General features: G+C 41.0%; 2 protein-coding genes across 2 annotated transcripts in view; both read right to left on the bottom strand.

The window, feature by feature from the left end:
* Positions 1–5,746, bottom strand: part of LOC119470520 (axonemal dynein light chain domain-containing protein 1-like) — a 12,874-nt gene extending 7,128 nt beyond the window's left edge. The window contains exons 1-3 of the mRNA XM_037737049.1: positions 4,654–5,746; positions 2,205–2,377; positions 1,071–1,174 (exon numbers count right to left, since the gene is read on the bottom strand). Of these exons, the coding sequence (XP_037592977.1) occupies positions 1,071–1,174; positions 2,205–2,377; positions 4,654–4,750 (374 nt within the window). The 5' untranslated portion in view covers positions 4,751–5,746. The remainder of the gene's footprint in view (positions 1–1,070; positions 1,175–2,204; positions 2,378–4,653) is intronic.
* A 7,544-nt stretch (positions 5,747–13,290) lies between these two features.
* The window catches only part of SOAT1 (sterol O-acyltransferase 1), a 73,260-nt gene continuing 63,217 nt past the window's right edge, over positions 13,291–23,333 (bottom strand). Inside the window, exons 11-16 of the mRNA XM_037737046.1 lie at positions 21,689–21,711; positions 21,115–21,253; positions 19,704–19,802; positions 18,525–18,660; positions 17,490–17,635; positions 13,291–15,790 (exon numbers count right to left, since the gene is read on the bottom strand). Of these exons, the coding sequence (XP_037592974.1) occupies positions 15,734–15,790; positions 17,490–17,635; positions 18,525–18,660; positions 19,704–19,802; positions 21,115–21,253; positions 21,689–21,711 (600 nt within the window). The 3' untranslated portion in view covers positions 13,291–15,733. The remainder of the gene's footprint in view (positions 15,791–17,489; positions 17,636–18,524; positions 18,661–19,703; positions 19,803–21,114; positions 21,254–21,688; positions 21,712–23,333) is intronic.

Here is a 23,333-nt window from a genome sequence, read left to right as displayed (position 1 = left end):
GTGAGCCGAGATTGCGCCATTGCACTCCAGCCTGGGTAACGAGAGCAAAACTCCATCTCAAAAAAAAAAAACTTTAATGTCAGCTTATTGCCACATTCAGATATAGTTAACTTTCAAAGCACTTCAAACAACTCATAATACTAATTATTGCTACTAATAATTACAACCATGATCCGGAAGCAGAATAAAATATAAAGCCTCAGGATATAAAAGTCAATAGGACAAGTTTCTGCCACTTTTTCTTGCACTGAAACATAGCTGAGTAATAGCACCTACATTTAAACAGCACATTATAGTTTTACAAGTGCTCTTGCATCCATTATCGTATTTGTGCTTTACAAAATCCCTGGGAGGCACACAAAACTGGGCAAGTCTACTATTCCCTTCTTACATATGAGAAAATGGGACTTCAGAAAGACTAAGTAACCTACTCAAGTATGTTAAGTATAAACATTTCTTTCAGAAGTGACATTTAAGTGAGGGGCATGCATGGAGTAAACTGATAAGTGAACAATACATAGAAAACTAGCAGGTCCACATCTTCACAGGGAAAATGTTGACATTTAGAATATTTGTAGGAATGAGAAAAAAACAACAGTATTTGCTGACTGGATCTGAAACAGTGTAAAGATGAAGCGCTCCCTTTGGAGAGATCCAGAAATTAAGCTTTTGTTTTTCAAGGTTTTCCACATCGTGAGCTATGTTACCTAGTTCCTTCTTCTAAAGATAGACACACAGGTAGAAGAGGCACTAGAGGCATTCTGCCTGTTGGATCTCGTCCTCTTACAAGGGTCCAATAGGGAATAGGAGAGTACAGAGACAAGCATACAAAGCCATGCAAAAAACAAATTTAAACCAAAAGTATGTAAAGCCAGCACCTATTTCTGCCCTAATAATCATACACAAAAAGACGGTCTTTGGTATTTCTGGATTGTATTCTGATTCAAAGAAACTAAATTTTATACTCTATGATTAAGTGACTTTTCCAATTCTACCCTTCCGAAGGTAATCATACAAAATGAGAAAACAACTCTATTTGTCAGCATCTAACCTCACTCTTCCTTCTTTACCTTCCAGCTCCCGTGAAGGAGACAGGATGGTCAATCAGGTATTTGAATTTATTCCTTCGAACAGGATGATGCCAGACATGGTCCACAAGGCGGGGAAGAGTGCCCTGGGAAAAAGCAAATACACATGAATACCCAGCAGAGGGTGCTCTAATCAAATGAAATTTATGAATAGTTTCGAATAAGTGCTTTATTTACAGTAAGGGCACTTGGATACTCTAAGGAAAAAAAAAGAGAGCAGAATTGTTATTAGATGGCATAAAAACTAAAAGTAGAATAATTCTATAGTAAGTGAAAAACATTAAGAGGTGATGATTGGCCGGGCACGGTGGCTAACGCCTGTAATCCCAGCACTTTGAGAGGTCAAGGCAGGCAGATTACCTGAGGTCAGGAGTTTGAGACCAGCCTGGCCAACGTGGTGAAAGCCCGTCTCTACTAAAAATACAAAAAATTAGCTGGCGTAGTGGCGGGCACCTATAATCCCAACTACTCAGGAGGTTGGGGCATAAGAATTGTTTGCACCAAGAAGATGGAAGTTGCAGTGAGCCAAGATGGGGTCACTGCACTCCAGCCTGGGTGACAGAGTGGGACTTTGTCTAAAAAAAAAAAAAAAGAGTTGTAATGATCATTTTAGTAAATCCACATAAAAACAGGTCAATGGAAATACCTAAGCCTTGGAAATAATTTACATAAAAGACAAGTTTTCAATCTAAGCAATTACTTGAAGAAAAAATTTTAAGGCCAGGCATGTTGGCTCACACCTACAATTCCAGCACTTTGGGAGGCTGAGGCGAGTGGATTGCTTGAGCCCAGAAGTTCGAAACCAGCATAGACAACATGGTCAAATCCCATCTTACAGAAAATATAAAAATTAGCCAGTCATGGTGACACAGACCTATATAGTCCCAGCTACTCAGGTGGGAGGATCACCTGAGCCAGGGTAGTAGAGGCTGCAGTGAGCAACAGTCAGGCCACTACACTCCACCCTGGGTGATGGTAGTAAGACCCTGTCTCAGTCACTCAATCTGAAAAAATTTAAGTCTACCTGGAATATATAATATATTTGTAATAAATACTTAAAGAATCAGATTCCAAAAAAATAATGTTCTCCATTTCTCTACATATGTACATACTAACCTTCGGAGTTTTAATTTTCTTAGGAGGCAGTAAGTTTTCAGGACAAGGACCGGCATTGGCCGAATAGGTCAGAGAAAGAAGAACTTCTTCAGGAATGAAGTCATTCTGAAGAGAAGTAGGAAGGGGTTTTGAACGATCCACCAAATTTTTTTTCTCCTTTAGCTCAGGAAGTCCTAAGAAAGTAGTGGAAAAGAAAAGTTCTTACTATATATTTTTTAAGTTTGGTGGCGCTTCTCAGACTGCCTCATCAATCCCATCTATTTGTTTCTAACAGAGAGAAACATTGCTTCTATTCGACAAGAATAGTAACAAATAACATTTTTAAAACACTGAACATCATCTAGTCAAGAGAAATCATACTCATCTTGTCTACCCTACTCACATTACATCAGATGCAGTTTTAAAAACTCAGGTACAAAGATGAACCTGCATGATTCTCAATTCAAGGTTGAAAATTAAACTCACTTCTCTTGCTAACTGGGATAGCCTTAAGAAGATGGTAATGAATATCTATTTTCCCTTTCATATGAAAATGACAAATCTCTCTCCCAAGCTGTCAAATTATTTAGTAATTTTTTTCTTACATGGATTCAAAGGTGAGAATAATTGCATTAAACCGAGGCATTTACAGAGTGGAAAGGATCTGGGTTGGGCTTAAAAGTAAAAATGGGGCCAAGTGCAGTGGCTTACGCCTGTAATCCCAACGCTTTGGGAGGCCAAGGCGGGTGGATCACGAGGTCAGGAGTTCAAGACCAGCCTGGCCAACTTGATGAAAGCCCGTCTCTACTAAAAATATAAAAATTAGCCGAGCACAGTGGCAGGCGCCTGTAATCCCAGCAACTTGGGAGGCTGAGGCAGGAGAATCACTTGAACCTGGGAGGCAGAGGTTGCAGTGAGCCAAGATCGAGCCATTGCACTCCAGACTGGGTGACAAAGCAAGACTCCATCTAAAAAAAAAAAAAAGTAAAAATGGAACTGGGGTTGTTGCAAATGAGAGTGGAATAATCTGAACTGACAAATCTGTGGAATGGGAACTGTAAAGAGTGTTCTACCCTGCCTGAATAGGGCGGAGTAGTAATAAAGGCAGGTAGTAGGGCTAATAGGAAAAGCCCTCCTATGAAGTCAGTTAGGCAGGGTTGAGTTCTCATTGTTCTTAATTCATGCCCCTAATACGGTATGGTTCACATGTATTTCTATAAGGAGGAAACATGCTTTGATCACTATCAAAAGTTGTTACAGTTTACATTACCAAATCTCTGTCTCCCGAGAGCTTGAGATCAAAAGAAACAGGGGAAAAAAAAAAAAAAGTTTGGTGGGGCTTGGAGCTTTAGCACAAGGTGCAAGTGAGATTGGGAAAAGCTTTAACAGAACACCGGGTAAGGATAACTGATTCTTAATTCTAATATAGACCTGCATATGAATGAAAATCTTAAGGAATTCCTCTCATTTAGAAAAAGTACTAAAAGCTGATACAAATTGACACGTTGTACTAAACTGCATTTCTCTTATCTCTGCTATTATTTATTTTGAGATGGAGCCTTGCTCTGTCCCCCAGACCGGAATGCAATGGCACAATATCGGCTTACTGCAAACTCTGCCTCCTGGGTTCAAGCGATTCTCCTGCCCCAGCCTCCCAAGTAGCTGGGACTACAAGCGCGAGCCACCATGCCCAGCTAATTTTTGTATTTCCAGTAGAGATGGAGTTTCATCATATTGGCCAGGCTGGTTTCGAACTCCTGACCTCAGGTGATCCTCCCATCCCGGCCTCCCAAAGTGCTGGGATTACAGGCGTGAGCCACTGTGTCCAGCCTCGCTATTACTTTTTCAAAGTTCCTTAAAGCCAAAGACCAGGAACCAAAAAACCAAAACAAAAAAACCCAACTATTGATATTTAGGGTGAATTTAAAACAATATACAAATCTACATTTGAAAAACACACACAGTATTTAGGTGGAGTAGTGAAACAGGATGCTGACTCAAAATACTGTAAAAGGAATGACTTCTTGTTTTATTTAAGCAAGTGTGTTAGAAAAAGTGTAGCTAATCAAGGCATTCTCAATCTCAGATTTTAAAAACCGGCTGAGGCCGGGCGTGGTGGCTCACGCCTGTAATCCCAGCTCTGGGAAGCTGAGGTGGACGGCCATAGGGTCAAGAGTTTGAGATCAACCTGGCCAATATGGTGAAACCCTGTCTCCACTAAAATTATGAAACAATTCACCAGGTATGGTGGCGCATGCCTGTAATCCCAGATACTCGGGAGGCTGAGGCAGGAGAATTGCTTGAACCCGGAGGTGGAGGTTGCAGTGAGCCAAGATGGTGCCATTGCACTCCAGCCTGGGCAATATAACGAGACTCCATCTCAANAAAAAAAAAAAAAACACGATGACTAGAAGGTGATTTCTGTTTTTCGGCCATGACCGTTTATGACTTCAAAATCATCGAAGTTTACCTCTGGTCTCTTCCTTGGCTACAGATACTTTTAACTTTTTGCTCTCAGATGTCGATGCAGAGTTTAGCGGGTTGGAGGGCGTTTTCGGAAGAGACATAATAAACACTGCCACCTATCACTTTGTTTAGTAATTCGAAATAGTCTTCTGGAAAGCTAATTTAGACACAAATCAGCGCTGCACTGGGACTTGCAGGCTGTTACATAGTCCTGCAGCCAGAGGAAAAAAGAAAAAAAAAGACGACACCCATTAAGTACTTAGGTTCAGATCGCAGTTAAGAATTCATCTAGCATGGTTTTCCTTCTTCGGGGCGACCGCTATGTTCTAGGGTCATGTGACGCGATTAAGAAGCCTTAGCGGACGCGTCAGGTCAGGGTCAGGGTCAGGGTCACGGAGGAGGGCGGGAAGGACCCGCTCGGCGGCCGCCAGCACCCCTAACGGGCGCCACTCTCCGCAAGTAGTTCGGCTGGGGACCCCGACCTTCCCCACAGGCAGCGGGCTCGCGCGCCAGTTCCACAAACTCGAGAGCTGTGCAGGGCTCGCACTGTTTCTTGATTTAAAATGACGGGAAAGGGACACCCACGATCCTACCCACACACTGCGTTCCCACCCGGCATCCAGTCACTTCGCCCTTTCCTAGAACGCCTGTTTGTCGTCATAGAAACCCAGGACCCCGAGGCTTAGTGGCCTCAATAGGGGCTGCCTTCGGCGGTGCCGGCGGAGGAGGGAGACAGCTAAGACAATCCCTTCAGCCTCTTGGGGTTTCTTGTGTTCTAAATCACAGCGTGGGTTCAACAGTAATGGAGAAGAAAAAGGTTTAATCCGGCCGTTGCCACAGAATCCGAAAGTGTCTCACCCCGGAGCTTCCGGCTGCGGGCCGGGTCAGTGCGCAGGCGCCGGCGGCGGCTCGCTGGACGGGAAGACCCTTGCGGCCCGTGACGCACGCGGGTTATGCCAGGGTCTTCGGAGAGTTGTTTCCATCTCTCCAGCTCTCTTTTTTGTTGCTTTGCACATTTTTCTTTTCTTTTCTTTTTTGAGACGGAGTTTCACTTTTGTCGCCCAGCCTGGCGTGCAATGGCGCGATCTCGGCTCACTGCAACCTCCGCCTTCTGCGTTCAAGGATTCTGCTTTCTCAGCCTCCAGAGTAGCTGGGATTGCAGGCGCCCGCCACGACGCCCGACTAATTTTTGTATCTTTAGTAGAGACGGGGTTTTACCCTATTGGCCAGGCTGGTCTCAAACTCCTGACGTCAGATGATCAGCCCGCCTCGGCCTCCCAAAGTGTTGGTATTAACAGGCGTGAGCCACAGCGCCCAGCCGCTTTGGATATTTTTCTAAAAGCCAGACTCAGGGAAGTTGGGTAATAAGAAACTGGGTCCCTAATTGGGTAAGCCGTCCAGTTCTTTGCATTTCGATCACGTCTTCGTTGGACCCTTAAACGCCTCCCGGAGCACAAGGAAGTTCTCCTCGGTCCAGATTTTTCACCCCTTTGGAGCAGGGAAGGAGGATTGAGGTTGGGTGGAACCAGCTCTGGTAAAATTGTCGGGTCTTCTGGCTTAAAAACCTGCTCTCAGGAAATAAAACCATCAGCGCTTTGGCTCCGAACTGAGGCACGGTTCGGTGAGGGATCGTTTCATATGAAGGCAGCGATTTAGTGCCAAATAATGAACCGCCGGGAGAAGCCCAGCGTCTAGATGCTTCCAGATGCGGAGGAAACTTTTATTCAATCACCATGTTCCTTAGCACCTAGTACAGTGCCTGGACAAACGTGAAAATCAGTTGGACAGTTCTGTGTTGACAGAATTAAGGTTGTTTTCTCGTTTTGAGAGGAGGGCTTTGGAGAAGGTTCCGTTTAGGACTTTTGGATATATTGAGTTTGCAGTAAGATTGAGATATCTGGTTGGAAATGGGAAATAACTATTTGATTATGTATTAACACATGGGTATGAAGCTCTCAGCAAAGGGCTAAAGTTGAATGGATGAGGCAGGGCGCGGTGGCTCATGCCTGTAATCCCAGCACTTTGGGAGGTTGAGGCGGGCGGATCATTTGAGGTCAGGTCCAGACCAGCCTGATCCACATGGTGAATGAAACCCCCTTTCTACCAAATACAAATACCAAATTCAAAAATTAGCCCAGTGTGGTGGCGCACGCCTGTAGTCCCAGCTACTCGGGAGGCGAGGCAGGAGAATCGCTTGAACTTGGGAGGTGGAGGTTGCAATGCCATCGTACTCCAATCTGGGCAACGAGAGGGGGCGGGGAGTGGGGGGAGGAAGTTGAATGGATGAGTGACTGAGTGTGGTGGCTCTTGCCTTAGTAATCCCAGCATTTTGAGAGGCTTAGGCTAGAAGATGGCTTGAGACCGGGAATTTGAGACCAGCTTAGTCTCTAATTTTATCTTTTATCTTTTTTTTTTTTTTTTTTGAGTTGGAGTCTCGCTCTGTTGCCCAGGGTGGAATGCAGTGGTGTCATCTCAGCTCACTGCAACCTGCCTCCCAGGTTCAAATGATTCTGTGGAGCCTTAGCCTCCCAAGTAGCTGGGATTACAGGCATGAGCCACCACGCCTGGCTTATCAACTCATTTTCTAAGTGCGTGGGCAGGGATTTATACACACATCTGCAGGCACTTAGAGCATGCAAAGCTCCCTAAAGGAATCTGAGGGGGAAGTAGACCAATATTTGTATTTAATATAGCAAAAAAAAAAAAAAGAGGTACCAATTAGAAACTTTTATTTTTTATTTTTGACAGAGTCTCACTCTGTTGTCCAGGCTGGAGTACAGTGGCGCCATCTAGGCTCACTGCCTCCCAGGTTCAAGCAGTTCTCCTGCCTCAGCCTCCTGAATAGCTGGGATTACAGGCACGTCACCATGCCCTGCTAACTTTTGTATTTTTTAGTAAAAATGGGATTTCACCATATAGGCCAGGCTGGTCTCAAACTCCTGACCTCAAGTGATCAGCCCGCCTTGGCCTCCCAAAGTGCTGGGATCACAGGCGTGAGCCACAGCACCAGACCTCCAATTAGCAACTTTTAAAAGCAGACACTGAGGAGGAAATCTAGGCACTACTCAAGCACTTTCCAAGGGAAAGAGTAGCTTCTAGTATTGCTTCTACGCAATGGCATCCCTAAAACTGAATGAGGCCTCAGACTTTATCATTCAGTTCACACATGGGTGTGCCTACAGGAAAAAATATGCGGGTTGCTCATGTCTTCAGTGCATAGCACAGTATCTGGCAAATGATTATGTAGTAATTGAGAATATATTCATCTTGCTCATCGTACAACAAGTTGGGCTTCTACAAAGAGCAAATTCAATGATCATTACCAACCTTGAGTATGCTACTGAGTGATTTCTCATAGTAAATTTACAAAGTTATGTCAATTTTATAAATCAGATGCATGAATTTGGTTGAGTCCAAATGATAGCCATCCAAGCCTAAATGGACTCTAAGTTTTTATAAATTCATCAGAAAAAATTCTGGGCAGGGCGCAGTGGCTCATACCTGTAATCCCAGCACTTTGTGAAGCTAAGATGGGCGGATGGCGAGATCAGGAGTTCGAAACCAGCCTGGCCAATATGGTGAAACCCCATCTATACTAAAAATATTTTTTAAATTGCCAGGCAGGGTGGCGCACGCCTGTAGTCCCAGCTACTCAGGAGGCTGAGGCAGGAGAATCGCTTGAATGCGGAAGGCAGAGGTTGCAGTGAGCTGAGATGGTGCTACTGCACTCCAGCCTGGGCGACAGAGTGACACTCCATCTCAAAAAGAAAAAGAAAAAATTCCAACACTATGGCTTTGCCCCTAGCAGCAATGAACAGCCACTAAGTCCAAGAAACAGCGACAGAGTTAACTTCTGAAGGAATTTCTCCCTTCCCACACCTCTGGCACTGCACAGCCAGGTGTGTATAGCTAGGTCATCAAGGGTAACTAGAGAGTACTCCTTGTCTATTGCTATAAAATGTGCTTCATCAGACAAAATGTTGCAATGTCAAGTATTCATTGTAGTAGGCTCCTATGATGGGTAGATTCTTTGTAGAAAGGGTGTCTTCATCTGAGCTACCGTAACAGAATACCTGGGACTGGGTAATTTATAATAAAGAGAAATTTGGCCGGGCACAGTGGCTCATGCCTGTAATCCCAGCACTTTGGGAGACCGAGGCAGGTTGATCACCTAAGGTCAGGAGTTCAAGACCATACTAGCCAACATGGTGAAGCCCCATCTCTACTAAAAATACAAAAATTAGCCGGGCATGGTGGCCAACGCCTGTAATCCCAGCTACTCAGGAGGCTGAGGCAGGAGAATCACATAAACCTGGGAGGCAGAGGTTGCAGTGAGCCCAGATCACGCCACTGCACTCCAGCCTGGATAACAGAGCCTGCCTCAAAAAAAAAAAAAAAAGCACTGCCTCGACAACAGCACATTGCCAATAGCTGAATTTTGGAGGAGACACATTCAAATGATAACAGAGAGGAAACAACCTATCTTGCTCCAAAACTGGGTTTCCCCTAGTCTTAAAAGGCATACTTCCTCGCCAACCGCCTCTCACTTTTCATTGAAAACCTAAAGTCCATTTCTACTCAATAGAGGCAGAGCTGTTCTTTCTTAGATCCCTTCACAGGTTTGGTTTTGTTTTTGAGACCAAGTCTTGCTCTGTCACCCAGGCTGTAGTGCCAAAGTGTGATCTGGGCTCACTGCAACCTCTGCCTCCCAGGTTCAAGCTATTCTCATGCCTCAGCCACCCAAGTAGCTGAGATAACAGGTGTGCACCATCAAGCACAGGTGATTTTTGTATTTTCAGTAGAGATAGGGTTTCACCATATTGGCCAGGCTGGTCTCGAACACCTGACCTCAGGTGATCCACCCACCTTGGCCTCCCAAAGTGCTGGGATTACAGGCGTGAGCCACTGCACTCAGCCACTTCACAAGTTTTAAAAGGCCAAGAGCAAAAGAAATCAAGGAACAAATAACGACCTCGGGAGAAAGAGGTGGCAGAGAGGCAGCAGAAGAGTCACTGTCACTGCTTTTCTTGCTGCAAATACAAAGTGACAATTGGGTCCCACAATTTCTTTGTAATCTTTAACACAGTTCCCCTTCATTAGCCTGGACAAGAAAGTCCTGGTCAGTTATTTGCCTCCTCTTTTGGCTATATTCAGCATACAAAGCTGCCTGGTATTAAGATGAACAGCATTTATGAACATGAACAATAGAGTTAATACCGAAAACACTTGAAGTTACTTTTAAAACAGACTTGGTTTCTGTCCAGGCACGGTGGCTTACACCTGTAATCCCAGCACTTTGGGAGGCTGAGGCGGGTGACTGAAGTCAGTTCAAGACCAGCCGGGGCAATATGGCAAAACCGCATCTCTACCAAAAATGCATAAATTAGCCAGACATAGCAGTGCACACCTGTGATCCCAGCTCCTGGGGAGGCTCGAACCCGAGGTGGAGGTTGCAGTAAGCTGAGATCGCACCACTGCACTCTGTCTCAGAAACATAAAAAAATAAAAAATAAAACAGACTAGGTTTTCGGCCAGGTGCGGTACCTCGTGCCTGTGATCCCAGCACTTTGGGAGGCTGAGGCAGGCAGATCACCTGAGGTCAGGAGTTCGAGACCAGCCTGGCCAACATGGTGAAACCCTGTCTCTACTAAAAATACAAAAAAAATTAGCTGGGCATGGTAGCAGGCACCTGTAACCCCAGCTACTCGGGAGGCTGAGACAGGAGAATCACTTGAACCCAGGAGGTAGAGGTTGCACTGAGCTGAGATCATGCCACTGCACTCCAGCTTGGGCAACAAAGAGCGAAACTCCGTCTCAAAAAATGAAACAAAACAGACTAGGTTTCTTCCAAATGTATTTACCACATTCACATGTACAGTATTTTGCCATTTTTGTGTATTTTTAAATTTAAAAAATGTTAAGTTAATGCTAATACAATCAACTCCTACTAAACAAAGTATTGGTAACAGTGATCAGACAAGGACTTGCAGGGGGAGGGAGGAATAGGAATTCGGGAAAATAATATACAAGAATGAATCAGAAAAGACATCTTTATCTGTAGAAAAACCTTTAATAAGAACTTCAGATTTACATGACCCTTCTGCTTCTCGGAACACGATGGATTAACGCACAAACTGGAAAGATACAGATGCAGGAATCTGCTGCACTACCCCCAAACGGCAGAGTCTTGATTCGGGCTTCAGCTCCTTTCCCAACCCCAAATTGGCACATTTTCCCATGGAAATTCAAACTGCATCTCTAAACGATGGGGTGCATGAACTGTCTGTTTCAAAGGTATTTAAAAACAAACAGGAAGTACATCTACCATTTCATTCAGAAAACGCCACCACAAAGCATGGTGCAGTGTCTACTAGCTTAAAGTTTATCACTCCATTAGGGCTTATTGACAGCAGAAATGTGAATGTAGTAATGTAGAAATAAGGGAGAGAGCACTCTGGAAAAAAAAAATAGTACAGAAGTCTTAGATTTTTTTAAACTTTAATAATATGCTTGACTAATATAGTCAAAAGTGATATGCACTCGTGAAATTAACCCAATTTCTTAAGTCCAAATTAGCTATTAAATCTTTATATTTTACCAAAAACATACGAGGATTTAGTAGACTGTATAGATTACATAGCTTTCCTACCAACCTAAAGCTTATCAACTTTATTGTTACTGTCTAGTGATTTTCAAACTAGGCATGAAATTCAGGGTGGGAAAGAAGGGATACACATTCTGTTTCAACTAAGGTATCTGCATGTTATCCTCTCTTTAAACTGGACTTATATGTAACTTGTTTTTTTTGTTTTTTTTTTTTTTGAGACGGAGTTTCGCTCTTGTTACCCAGGCTGGAGTGCAATGGCGCGATCTCGGCTCACCGCAACCTCCGCCTCCTGGGTTCAGGCAATTCTCCTGCCTCAGCCTCCTGAGTAGCTGGGATTACAGGCACGTGCCACCATGCCCAGCTAATTTTTTGTATTTTTAGTAGAGACGGGGTTTCACCGTATTGACCAGGATGGTCTCGATCTCTTGACCTCGTGATCCACCCGCCTCGGCCTCCCAAAGTGCTGGGATTACAGGCTTGAGCCACCGCGCCCGGCACCTATGTAACTTGTTTTTTGAGACAGGGTCTCGCTCTGTTGCCCATGGCTCTGAAATGGAGGGAACTGGATGTTTTGAGGAATAAAGTGGTGTGGTCACAGGTCACAGGTCACAGGTCACCGAGCCTCCATCTCCCAGCTTGAAGCCATCTTCCCACTTCAGCCTACTGAGGAGCTGGGAATACAGTGTGCACCACCACACTGGCTAGTTTCTGTATTTTTTGTAGTGACAGGGTTTTGTCATGTTTCCCAGGCTGGTCTCAAACTTCTAAGCTTAAGCAATCCTCCTGCCTTGGCCTCCCAAAGTACTGGGATTACAGGCATGAGCCACCACAACCAGCTGTATGTAGCATTTTATTTCAACAAACAGTCCCAACAGTGTATTACCTGATAGAAACTCTAATAATGTTAAAAACCAGTCAAATCCTTATATAAACTTCACTCAAAACATTCAGTTTATTCCTCAAAACATATATACCCAGTTCCCTCCATTTCAAAGCCATAAAGCCTAGAGATAAGATACATAAAAACAATGCCCACAACAGATCTTTGTGTGTATACAGTGTATATATACATACCATAAGTAGCACTGCATTAGGTAGTATTACATAAATGAAATTTTGCATAAGATTAGTAAGCATGTCACTGAAACTTTATTAACAAAAGGATGGGCCTAGCATGGTGGCTCATGCCTGTAATCCCAAAGCTTTCAGCAGTGGGAGGTTTGCTTGAGGTGAGGAGTTTGAGCTGGGCAAATAGTGAGACTCCATCTCTACAAAAAACAAAGAAACTAGCTGTGTGTGGTGGCAGGCACTTGTAGCTCTAGGTATTTCAGAGCACTTTTTGAGTCCAGGAGTTTGAGATTGCAGTGAGCTAGGATTATGCTAGTACCCTCCAGCCTGGGCAACTGAGCAAGACCCTATCTTTTTAAAAATAGAAACACAAAAAACTATGAGGTATCATTCATTAAAAAATTTACTCTGGAGCCAGGAGCCAGGAGCCGTGGCTCACACCTGTAATCCCAGCACTTTGGAAGGCTGAGGCAAATAGATCCCTTGAGTCTGGGAGTTTGAGACCAGCGTGGGCAACATGATGAAACCCCATCTGTACAAGAAAAAAAAAACGGGCCTGGGCAACAGAGTAAGACTCTGTAAAAATAATAATAATAATTATAAAGCAACCTCAGTTTTCTAATTACATTCTAACATGAGGCAAGCAACTTTACCCGGACAGTTGTAGTTACATGAATCTACTAACAAACAAAACAAAATTCCATTTTGCATCATTATCCAGGATTGACAATGAAAGAGTCGAACATAAAGGTACAAGAAGGTCAAGTTAGAGATCTAATGAGAAAGTGAAATACAGACTACGTAGTTGTTCTGTTGGTTAATATGCCCAAAATAACAGTTACTATCATTACGTCTTACAGAAACAAAAAGTTTATTACTTTTCAGAAGGAAAAAAGTATCCTATAAGTGAAAATTATTTTCAGTACAAGAGCAAAATAGAAAAAAAAAAAATCTTCCTGGAACACATTAGCAAGCGATTTTAGTTTTTATTTGTTTAAAAAGCATAGGTGGTAGTTTCAAGAAAAGACTTTTGCTAAAAGCAGCTAGCAATAAGATTATGGCTATCAAACCATTTCTTTCACAGAAAGTGACCATTCTTTGAAGTGTTTACTGTTTTTGAAAGTTTCTTAGAACAGTCTTAACATTCTAAACAGTCTGTAGTTCTACATGTCATTTGTTGTCACAATCTTGGACATAAAAATCACTAATAAGAGGAAGCAGAGGCCAGGCACGGTGGCTCACTCCTGTAATCCCAGCACTTTAGGAGGCCGAGGTGGGCGGATCACAAGGTCAGGAGTTCAAGACCAGCCTGACCAACATGGTAAAACCCTGTCTCAATTGAAAATACAAAATTTAGCTGGGCATGGTAGCACCTGCCTGTAATCCCAGCTACTCAGGAGGCTGAGGCAGGAGAATCACTTGAAACTGTGAGGTGGAGGTTGCAGTGAGCCGAGATTGTGCCATTGCACTCCAGCCTGGACGACAGAGCAAGACTCTATCTCAAAAAAACAACAAACAAACAAACAAAAACAGGAAGCAGAGAGCTTTTTGAAAAATAGCCTTGATCAATCCAGCAAATACAGTATTCAGAAACACTACAGAGCAACAAAGTCTTCTCATAAGAGTCACATCTATAGTATTTTTTAACAGAAATATAAACCTAAAACTTCCATTCTCTAGATTTAAAAGATTGGCTTACGCCTAACCAAGTCTTAGACCAATGTGTTCTCAATATATTTAAAATGCAGTTATAAATTCAAGAGACTGATTCATTTTAAGAAAAATGCCAATAATTAAAAGCCATATTAAAGCAACTAGTTAGGAGGTTATGGTTCCATTACAATTACAATACTGTGGTACAGAACACTACTATGGGAACATGCAGAACACTTTTTAAAAATAACTTCCTTTGAGGTGATTTGTGTCCACTGAAGTTGGATTTAATGTTTGAAAGTTACCTAAACTGGGCCAATGGTATCATGAAGAAGATACATGATTAAGCTGGATACTTGTGGTTCAAATTATGAGTATTAACTCTGCTTACCTTCTTATGAGATTCAAACTGACTTCAAAACAATTCGAACAATACCAGGAGAGCCTCTCAAGTTGCTGTTCCAAGTAACAACAATCATTTAAATTATTCAAAATCTTACTTCTTTGGGTGGAAAGTTGAACTACGTGGTCTCTAATGCCCCTTCCAATGCTCAGTCTTTACAATCATACCCCATACATACAAATAAAATAATTCCTACACACATTGTATTAGAAATGGGCATCTTATAAAATCAAAGTATTACATAGTAGAGTACATTTCCTTGAAACCAATCATATATTAATTTATTCTACCTAAAAACATACTACCATTAAAAGCATAATAATTGACCAAATGCAGAAGCCAGCTTCTGCATCCTTAATGATCACTTTAATATGGGTGGAAGTGATTAATACTTAGTTACAGACTCACTAGTCTGCAAAATAATTCAAGATAAATCAATATTTATTAGACAATAAAATAATTGTTCCAAAGGATATTTCTAAATAACTTCTAAGAAGTCATTATCAAAAAGTTAAAAAGGAGTATCTTTCATGGTAAGTTTGTGATAAAATAATTTAAACGCGTGATTGACTCTACAAATCTTTTTTACAAATTACTTTGGAAGTTAAATAAGAGGAAATGTTTTTCTTTTTCCTCTGCTACCTCTTATTCTGTCCTTCCTACTTCTGATCCCCTTAATATACAGTATTATTGATGTAAACTCAAGAATTCATGGTAAAAGGCATCTTTTTGCTTCACAAAAATCATGACCTACAGATAAAACAAGGTAAAAACTGAGGAGAACTAAACTTTTTCCAAAAAAATTACAAAATAGGATGTATAACATTATCTTTGGAAAATGTATTTTCTTTCTACTAGAAATAGCAAAAATCCTTCCATATTTTTTCTTCCCCAATTGCATGTTTAATCATCATACATTCCAATAGTGTGCATGAAAAAAATTCTCAGCCAGAGGTATTTAAGTGATTTCTTCATAAGTATTTTGGCTAATTCAGTGGCCAAGAAATTATGATGTTTAGTCTCTGATTGGATAGAGTCAAGAAACAAAACAGATATAATTACCAAGGGATAAAGCTGATATGACCCAGCAACAATGTCATTACTTCAGCTATTAGTCTGCCTTCTCTCCCCCTCCCACCCCCACAAAAAAGTTCTGCTCTCCTTAAGTGTACAAGATTCCAGTGAACTTCCAACAATTCTGCTTCAAGTGACCTAGGAATGGAGTGAGTCATCTGTAAAGCCTGGAGTGGTCCAAATAACACAGATAACTTCAGTAACAGCTGGAAACAGCTGGCTCCAAATCAGGGAGAATATCCAATCTTCAGTGACAAGGAGGAAACAAAATCCAAGCTTCTAAAACACGTAACGACAAGTCCAGGAACGTGGCCGGACATAATCCAAAAATGTGGGCTACAATGGGGAAAAATAAGAAGGGAAAAATTATTTGTGTACAGAGTAGATGTGGTGAGGAGGTAGACGGGTATTAATATTATACATTGTACATCTCTAAAATGCCTCCCAACATTTCAATAACGCTCAAGGTATTCCAAAAGATGTTCAGTACTTTTATCTATAACACAGATTTATTCAATTTAGATGCTTCACATAAAGCTTTTAAAGTCCAGTAAACTATATACAATTGTGTGGACTTTTGACCAATTTCTAAATAGGCACTATTTCTTTCTGCATCTTTTATTTCAGTACAGCCCTACTTTTAGTACCTTAAAATCTAAATGGTGGTTAAGGATGATAAATATATATACAACAAATATATGTATGAATATGTGTATATATAAATATGTGACTAATACAAGATTTAAAATTACTGAACTATCTAAAGGAGGAGCAGGTGAAGCACTACGAAAGTTCAGAAATAGGAAAGAGAGGGAAGCAAGAATTTGAAAAATCTTTAGGGAAGATGTGGCATCCAAACTGGATTTTGCTAGGAGAATAAAATCTAACATGTGGAATCCAGTTGACCAGGGACAGTCAAGAGCAATTAGTTCAGATGCTCAAAGGAGATTAATAGGAAATAAGGAGGGAGACTTGAGGCAGCGTAACAAAAACAGGGTACACAGAGAGAGGGGAAACTTTGGAGAGGCAACTGAGTAATTGTATTATGGACATCTTCAGTTACAGCTGCCTATGAGAAATACCTAGGAAATATATCAAGAAGGCATCCCCTCTGAACCTGGAAAGTTGTCGGGATTGAATGACATCTTAGTAGGGCCCCCAAATTTAGCAAATACAAGTACAGGATGACTAGATGAACTTGAGACAAACAACTCTATCTGCCGAATTTTATAAGACATTTAGGGTATTCTAAGAAAGCCAATACAGAAGGCAGGACAAAAGTATTAAATACAGGACATGTCCTATATAGACAAGAAGCCTGGCAATCCTACTTCTTAGGGTGTTTCCATCATGAAATTCTATCCATAACTATAAGAAGTAATTCAGCTAGTGCTAGTAGATCTAATTAACTAGATCATATTAATTAAATTAACCAGAGTGTTTGCTGGGAAATTCCTCAGTCTATGTCCTATACTACGTTACTTGAAAATAAAATTCTTTAAAAAAAGTAAAAGCATCCTCCTAAAGTCTGTACCCATGCATAGCTAAAAACTAAAGTCCTAAGAATGAATGAAACCTGAATATAATTACCAAAAAAAGAAACAAAAAATAGAATCGAGAGAAATGAAAGGCATCTCAGTGTTATCCAATATTTTTACGTGAGTTTATTTAGAAGAAAGAGGCTAAAAAAAAAAAAGCTATGTTTTAGGTGGTGGTAGTAGGGACATACATGGCATTAGGAAAACCCTGGAGAATATATATAGTTCCAGGAGACAGAAAATTAGAAGGGGCTAAAGAAAAAGCACTAAAAGAAGAAAACCAAAAACTAGGGGAGTTAAATGTGAAGAAAACGAAAAAAAGGGAAAAACTTCAAGTACAAAATCAGATAATAAACTAATGTTTTACTATTCATTTCCCTCTCTTTAACACTAAGTCATCATAATCTCCACTACTATCCACCTCAACGTTGCCCACCAACTCTCATAATCAGAGGACAAACAGGTTCTTTTGCACACCAATCAGATTGGTGACTCACATTTTTCAGAGGACAGTGCTGACGTGCATACCACTCTTGAGAATAAAAGCAGAGTATGACTCCATTGCCCAAGAAAAGAGAAGTCCACATCAGAACATTCCAAATTGGCTTTTTCCGACTATCATTGACAATGAAGTTGAAAGCCACTAAAGACAGGAAGGCAACAAAGAAATATACAGTTATCAGAGGTCAGAAGTTCGAGACCAGCCTGGCCAAATGGTGAAACCCCATCTCTATTAAGTATACAAAAATCAACCGGGTGTGGTGGTGTGTGCCTGTAATCCCAGCCACTTGGGAGGCTGAGGCAGGAGAATCACTTGAACCCAGGTGGCAGAGGTTGCAGTGAGCTGGGATTGCACACTGCTCTCCAGCCTGGGTGATGAGAGTGAAACTCTGTCTCAAAGAAAAAAATAAACAAAAGAAATATACAGTTATCAAAACATAATTTATCAGAAGATGAGGGGGCCTCAGATATCTGCTGTTCTCATCTAATAATCACAATGAGTATCAACTGTTTATATATATATATATATATATATATATATTTTTTTTTTTTTTATTCTGGTCACTGTTTCTATAAAGAAAAATAAAGCTTCAGTGTTAAAATCAGTAACTAACAAGAAATCAGTGTTTTCAGAACATGTGTATATATATTTCATGGAATTAGAATATTCATATTCTAACTTTTCCCTCTTACTCAAAAAATGGTCAGTTTTCCAGGGGATGCAGACTGACAATGTTTATGAATGGGAAAGCTGTTTATATACATAACTTTTATGACCTACAAAATCAGTGTCATCAGTGGTCTTCATGAGATTACCTAGTTCATTTCCCTACTTTGAAGTGTAAACATCTGGAGATGGAACTGTGTATAATTATTCAAAGTCAATATTCTGACCATCTGATAAACAAGTACTACCTTAAAATGTTACTACTACTAACTAGTTCCCCGACATTGATTATATAGTTCCCTTTCTATTTGGTTTTCTCTTTTACCATAGTTAGTACCCAGTGCTCGCATGCCATGATACTTACTTCCAAAGAACATGAAGAGCACGAAGAGCACGGGATAGAAAAAGCTCAAGCAAACAGCCAAGGCATATTCGTGCACTACAGCAGATACAGCAAAGACAGCTAACATGGCAGCAGATTTGAATCTCTTAGAGAAAAACTAAAGAAAAAAAAATTACAAAGTACTTTTAAAAATTTAAACCAAGCATGAACTACATAGTACATAAAATTATCATATGCTAAAGGCATCTATTTAATTATATTTGTACTTAATTTTCTAAGTCTACTCCTTAAATTAATCCAAGCCTATTAAAATAATTACAACTCATATATACTTACAAACTTTTATTATTGTTCAAAGATCTGAGTCTACTTTCAAAAGCATCAATACCTTATGTTTGTAGGTTATTATCATTGACAAACATAGTTTTCCTATATAAATGAAACATATCAAATTTCAATCTTTAGAGTAACACTGTGTGGTAGATGGGGCAAGTGTCATCTCCCTTTTTACACGTAACAAAACTAAGATTTCAAAAGGAGATGAGACTTGCCTTATCCATATGTGAAACTACACTTGAGTGACAGAAGAAGCACTCAAATATTACCACAATGCTATTTGCACCAAAAGATGTTGTCACTAAGCCAAATGGTGCCCTCACTTAATAAAAACTGTAATCCAGATACCAGTGTTAATCAACCAGGAGATTCAAGATGACATCTCATCAGTCTAAGTATATTCTGCTCTAAAGAATGTCTCAAAGCCAGGTGTCACTAATTGGAGAGATATAAATCCACACAAAGGTATTTCTCACAGAAAAGTGTTTCTCTACCTTTAACAAAAACAAATGAAAAAGACCAGAGGGAGATTATTTGTTGGCAATGAGATTCATAAGAAATTATCCATTATTGGTGGATCATTTCAACTCCTCCAATGACCTCCATGCACTCTTACATTGTTATGTAAGACAAAATCCAAAGCAAAGACACAGTATTAGACCTACTACTGTACACAGTGGTTTCTAAGCAGTACTAAAATAAGCAGGTTTTCAGACCTAAATAACTCAAAAGAAAACTGAAAAGATACTATCACCCTTTCATCATGAGCAATTCAGTGTAACTTCTTCCAGCTGTATAATACTAATACTTTCTGAAAAATAACCTCCATTTCTTAAAAAACATCAACTTAATCTTGTTGCTTACCCAGAGAAAGTCCTTGTAAGCATAGTAATACAGCCAGTCATGGACAACCACATTCCAGGTTCTGTAATAGTTAGAGTATGATGTGGAGTTCCACCAATCCTGAGGGAAAAAGTAAAGTTATAAAACTACACACACACACACACATGCTCCAAAAGCAAAACCTCTGACTCTCCCAAAGAACACATGTAGCAGAAAAACCAGAGTATACTGTGATAAACTGTGGGTTCATATACTGATGACAGAAAAATCTTCAAAGGCATTTTGGTTATTAGTGTTGAATATGACATGAATTCTCATACTATATATGATTAAGTTCCTAGGTTCACACAGAACACACAGAATCATTTAAATCTAATGCTCATCTAAACAGCTGTCAGTAAACCCCACCCCCCTTACCTTGCTAGAATGTCATGAGAAAATTCTATGGTCATGAAGACCAGATAGAGTGCTAACACTAGAGAGCTGTCTGGTGGTTACCATAACTGGCAAAATTTAAGTTACGCAAACAGTGAGATCGTGGCTACCTCAAAGTCCTGGTGTCGCTACATATATTTCTTGCTCCCAATTTTAAGATCAGATGAATGAAATCAGATATCTAAAATCTGCAATCCACACTTAATGTTTCTTTGAGAAAAAAGTTGGTAGACTTAGAGTGTTGCCAAAAACAACTAAAACTCAAAAAGAACTTTAGGTAGGGTTATAGGCCAGTCGTGGTGACTCACGCCTATAATCCCAGCACTTTGGGAGGCCGAGGCGGGTGGATCGCAAGGTTAAGAGATCGAGACCATCCTGGTCAACATGGTGAAACCCCATCTCTACTAAAAATACAAAAATTAGCTGGGCATGGTGGTGCATGCCTATAGAGACTAAGGCAGGAGAATTGCTTGAACCCAGGAGGCGGAGGTTGCGGTGAGCCGAGATCGTGCCATTGCACTCCAGCCTGGGTAACAAGAGCGAAACTCCGTCTCAAAAAAAAGAAGAAAAAAAAAAAAGGAGGGATAAGTTATTTCCCTCATGAACTGCTCAGTTGTCTTAAATGGAATAATTTGCTGAGGTCATTCCTACAGAACTAGACGGTCCATTTCAAATGAATGAACACTCAGGGAAGTCTCATGGTGTGCTCTGAACAAACACTTTCCTAGCGTAATCGCCAATACATCCTCGAAGGATCCAGCAGAAACCATGTGCTTATGTTAAGGGAGCAGATATTAGAGACTGAAGAAAACACAAGGCTATGCTAGTTATATCTGTAACTGAATTTTAGATCATAATTGGCAATATTTGTAGAAAAGAACATTATTTCACAATGTTTGTGTGAAAGGCTGGTGACATTAGCCAACAATGTTGAAATACTTAACAATGAGGAAGATGATAAAATGTGAAAAGAAAGCTAAGTCTGAGTATATACTACCTTATAGAACATCCTGTCACCAAAGCGTAGCATCTCAGCAAAGGCATTGAGCCAGCAGTGCAAAAAGGCAAAAAAAGTAAGGAACAGAATCAGCACACCTAAAAATAAGATGAGCAGTATTAACAGTCTTTCCAAATAGCTCACATGCCAAGCAACTAATTATATGTCTTTATTTGTCTAGCTGGGATTATTTTGTAAAATATAAATTATTATTTCAGTTTACTCATTCCAGGGATGATATACTTTTGGAGTTAATTATCTGAATTTTAAAACAGTAATTTCCTTCAAAGTGGGTTCAACAAATGACAGATGACCCAGTCTGTTTTTAAGAAATGCCTAGATATATAGCTTAACTTGGTACCCAAGACCCTTTAAAACTCTGGCCCCCACGCCCCCCTCTTAAACAGTTGTTTAAAACTGGGAGAGACTTTGCCCCCCTCCCCCACAGGACATTTGAAATTCTAGAGACTTTTTGTTTTTAAGCAACAGGGTCTCACTATGTTGCCCAGACTGGACTCGAACTCCTGGGCTCAAGTGATCCTCCCACCTCAGCCTCCAGAGTAGCTGGACCTACTGGTGCAAGCCACTGTACCAGTGCTGTGACAACCGGAGGAGAAGGGAGTTGTGCCCCTGGTGTCTAGTTATAAGAGGCCAGGATGCTGCTAAACAGTTTATGCCACAATGCAGAAGAGTGTCACTCCAAAGAACTAACCAGTCCAAAATACTAATAGTAACATGGTTAACAGTGAAACGGATAACATTCTAAACATATCTCCAATGACTCTACCCTCTAAGCGTTGTAAACATCATCCACACCTGGTTTATGCCATTCCAGAATGCTCCATGCCCTTGCATCCATCCCACTACCTAGAATGACCTTTGCACCAATTCTCTACCAGAAAAATACCTACCTATTTTTCAATACCCAATATTAAATGTTATCTCTAATATAAAACAAAGTCCATAAGCATTTTGTTTATCCTACCTATATAGTACATATTATACTGTGTTGTCAAATATCCATTTATATGTCCACCCCCTCCACCCATTTATTGAAAAAGATATATTTACAGAGCACCAACTATGTACCAGACAAGATGAGAGATTGGCTATAAAACACAATCCTTGATCTTAATAACTTTACAGCCTAGGGAGGAAGACACTCGAGTATGTAACACACACTCTATTTTAGGGTCAGCCAGGGAGGGTTACTAGAAGAGGAATGCAAGAGAATAAAGAAAGAGAAGGTGATGACAGAAAACATTACCAACATTTACGGGGGTAAAGAAAAGAGGAGAAGTAAGGGAAAGCATAAAACACAAGCTCCCCGAGTGTAAACATTATACGTGTCTTGCTCACTGCTGAGTCCTCTGCACCTGGCATAGTACTAGGTACTCATATATCTCTACAACAGACGAAAAAGAATGCAATAAATAAATTTAAGAAATCGAGGTATGGCTGGTAGGCAGGAGGAAAATAAGAAATAGTGGCAAGAGGCCAGCCATGGTGGCCCAAGCCTGTAATCCCAGCACTTTGGGAGGCTGAGACAGGACGATAACTTGAGCCCAGGCATTTGGGAATGGCCTGGGCAACATAGGGAGACGCCATCTCTACAAAACTAAAAACTGAGCCAGGCATGGTGGCACGCACTGTAGTCCCAGCTACTGAGGTGAGAGGATCACTTGAGCCCAAGGGGTCAAGGCTACAGTAAGCCGTGATCACATAATTGCATTCAGACTGAGTGACAAAGAGAGACCCAGGAGACCCAGTTTCAAAAAAAAAAAAGAAAAAATAGTGACACGAGAGATTTCAAAATGTGGTCAGCAGCATCCAATGCTTCGTGGAGGTCAACTTAGATAAGGGGTAAAGTATGCCTTAATCCATCCACTGGATTAAGAAACTGGAGGTTACTAGTAATTTCGACAAAGGGTATTTAAGTGCCTGCGTGGAATCAGGAGCAAGATTACAATAAACCGAATAGTGAACAGGAAGACACAGCATGAATGTGGACTATCCACTGTCAGAGAAAGCACGACTTGAGTGAAAGCCAGAAGGTGAAAGACTGACCTGAGACTGGAAGAAGGATACTTCATGGCCGGGCTCAGTGGCTCACACCTGCAATCCTAGCACTCTGGGAGGCCGAGGCAGGTAGATCACCTGAGGTCAGGAGTTTGAGACCACCCTGGCCAACATGGTGAAACTCTGTCTCTAATAAAAAA

Source organism: Cebus imitator, unplaced genomic scaffold (assembly GCF_001604975.1).
Source record: "Cebus imitator isolate Cc_AM_T3 unplaced genomic scaffold, Cebus_imitator-1.0 Scaffold33, whole genome shotgun sequence".
NCBI classification, from domain to species: domain Eukaryota; kingdom Metazoa; phylum Chordata; class Mammalia; order Primates; family Cebidae; genus Cebus; species Cebus imitator.
The sequence above is the reverse complement of the archived record's forward strand: the minus strand, read 5'-3'. Positions and strand labels throughout refer to the sequence as shown.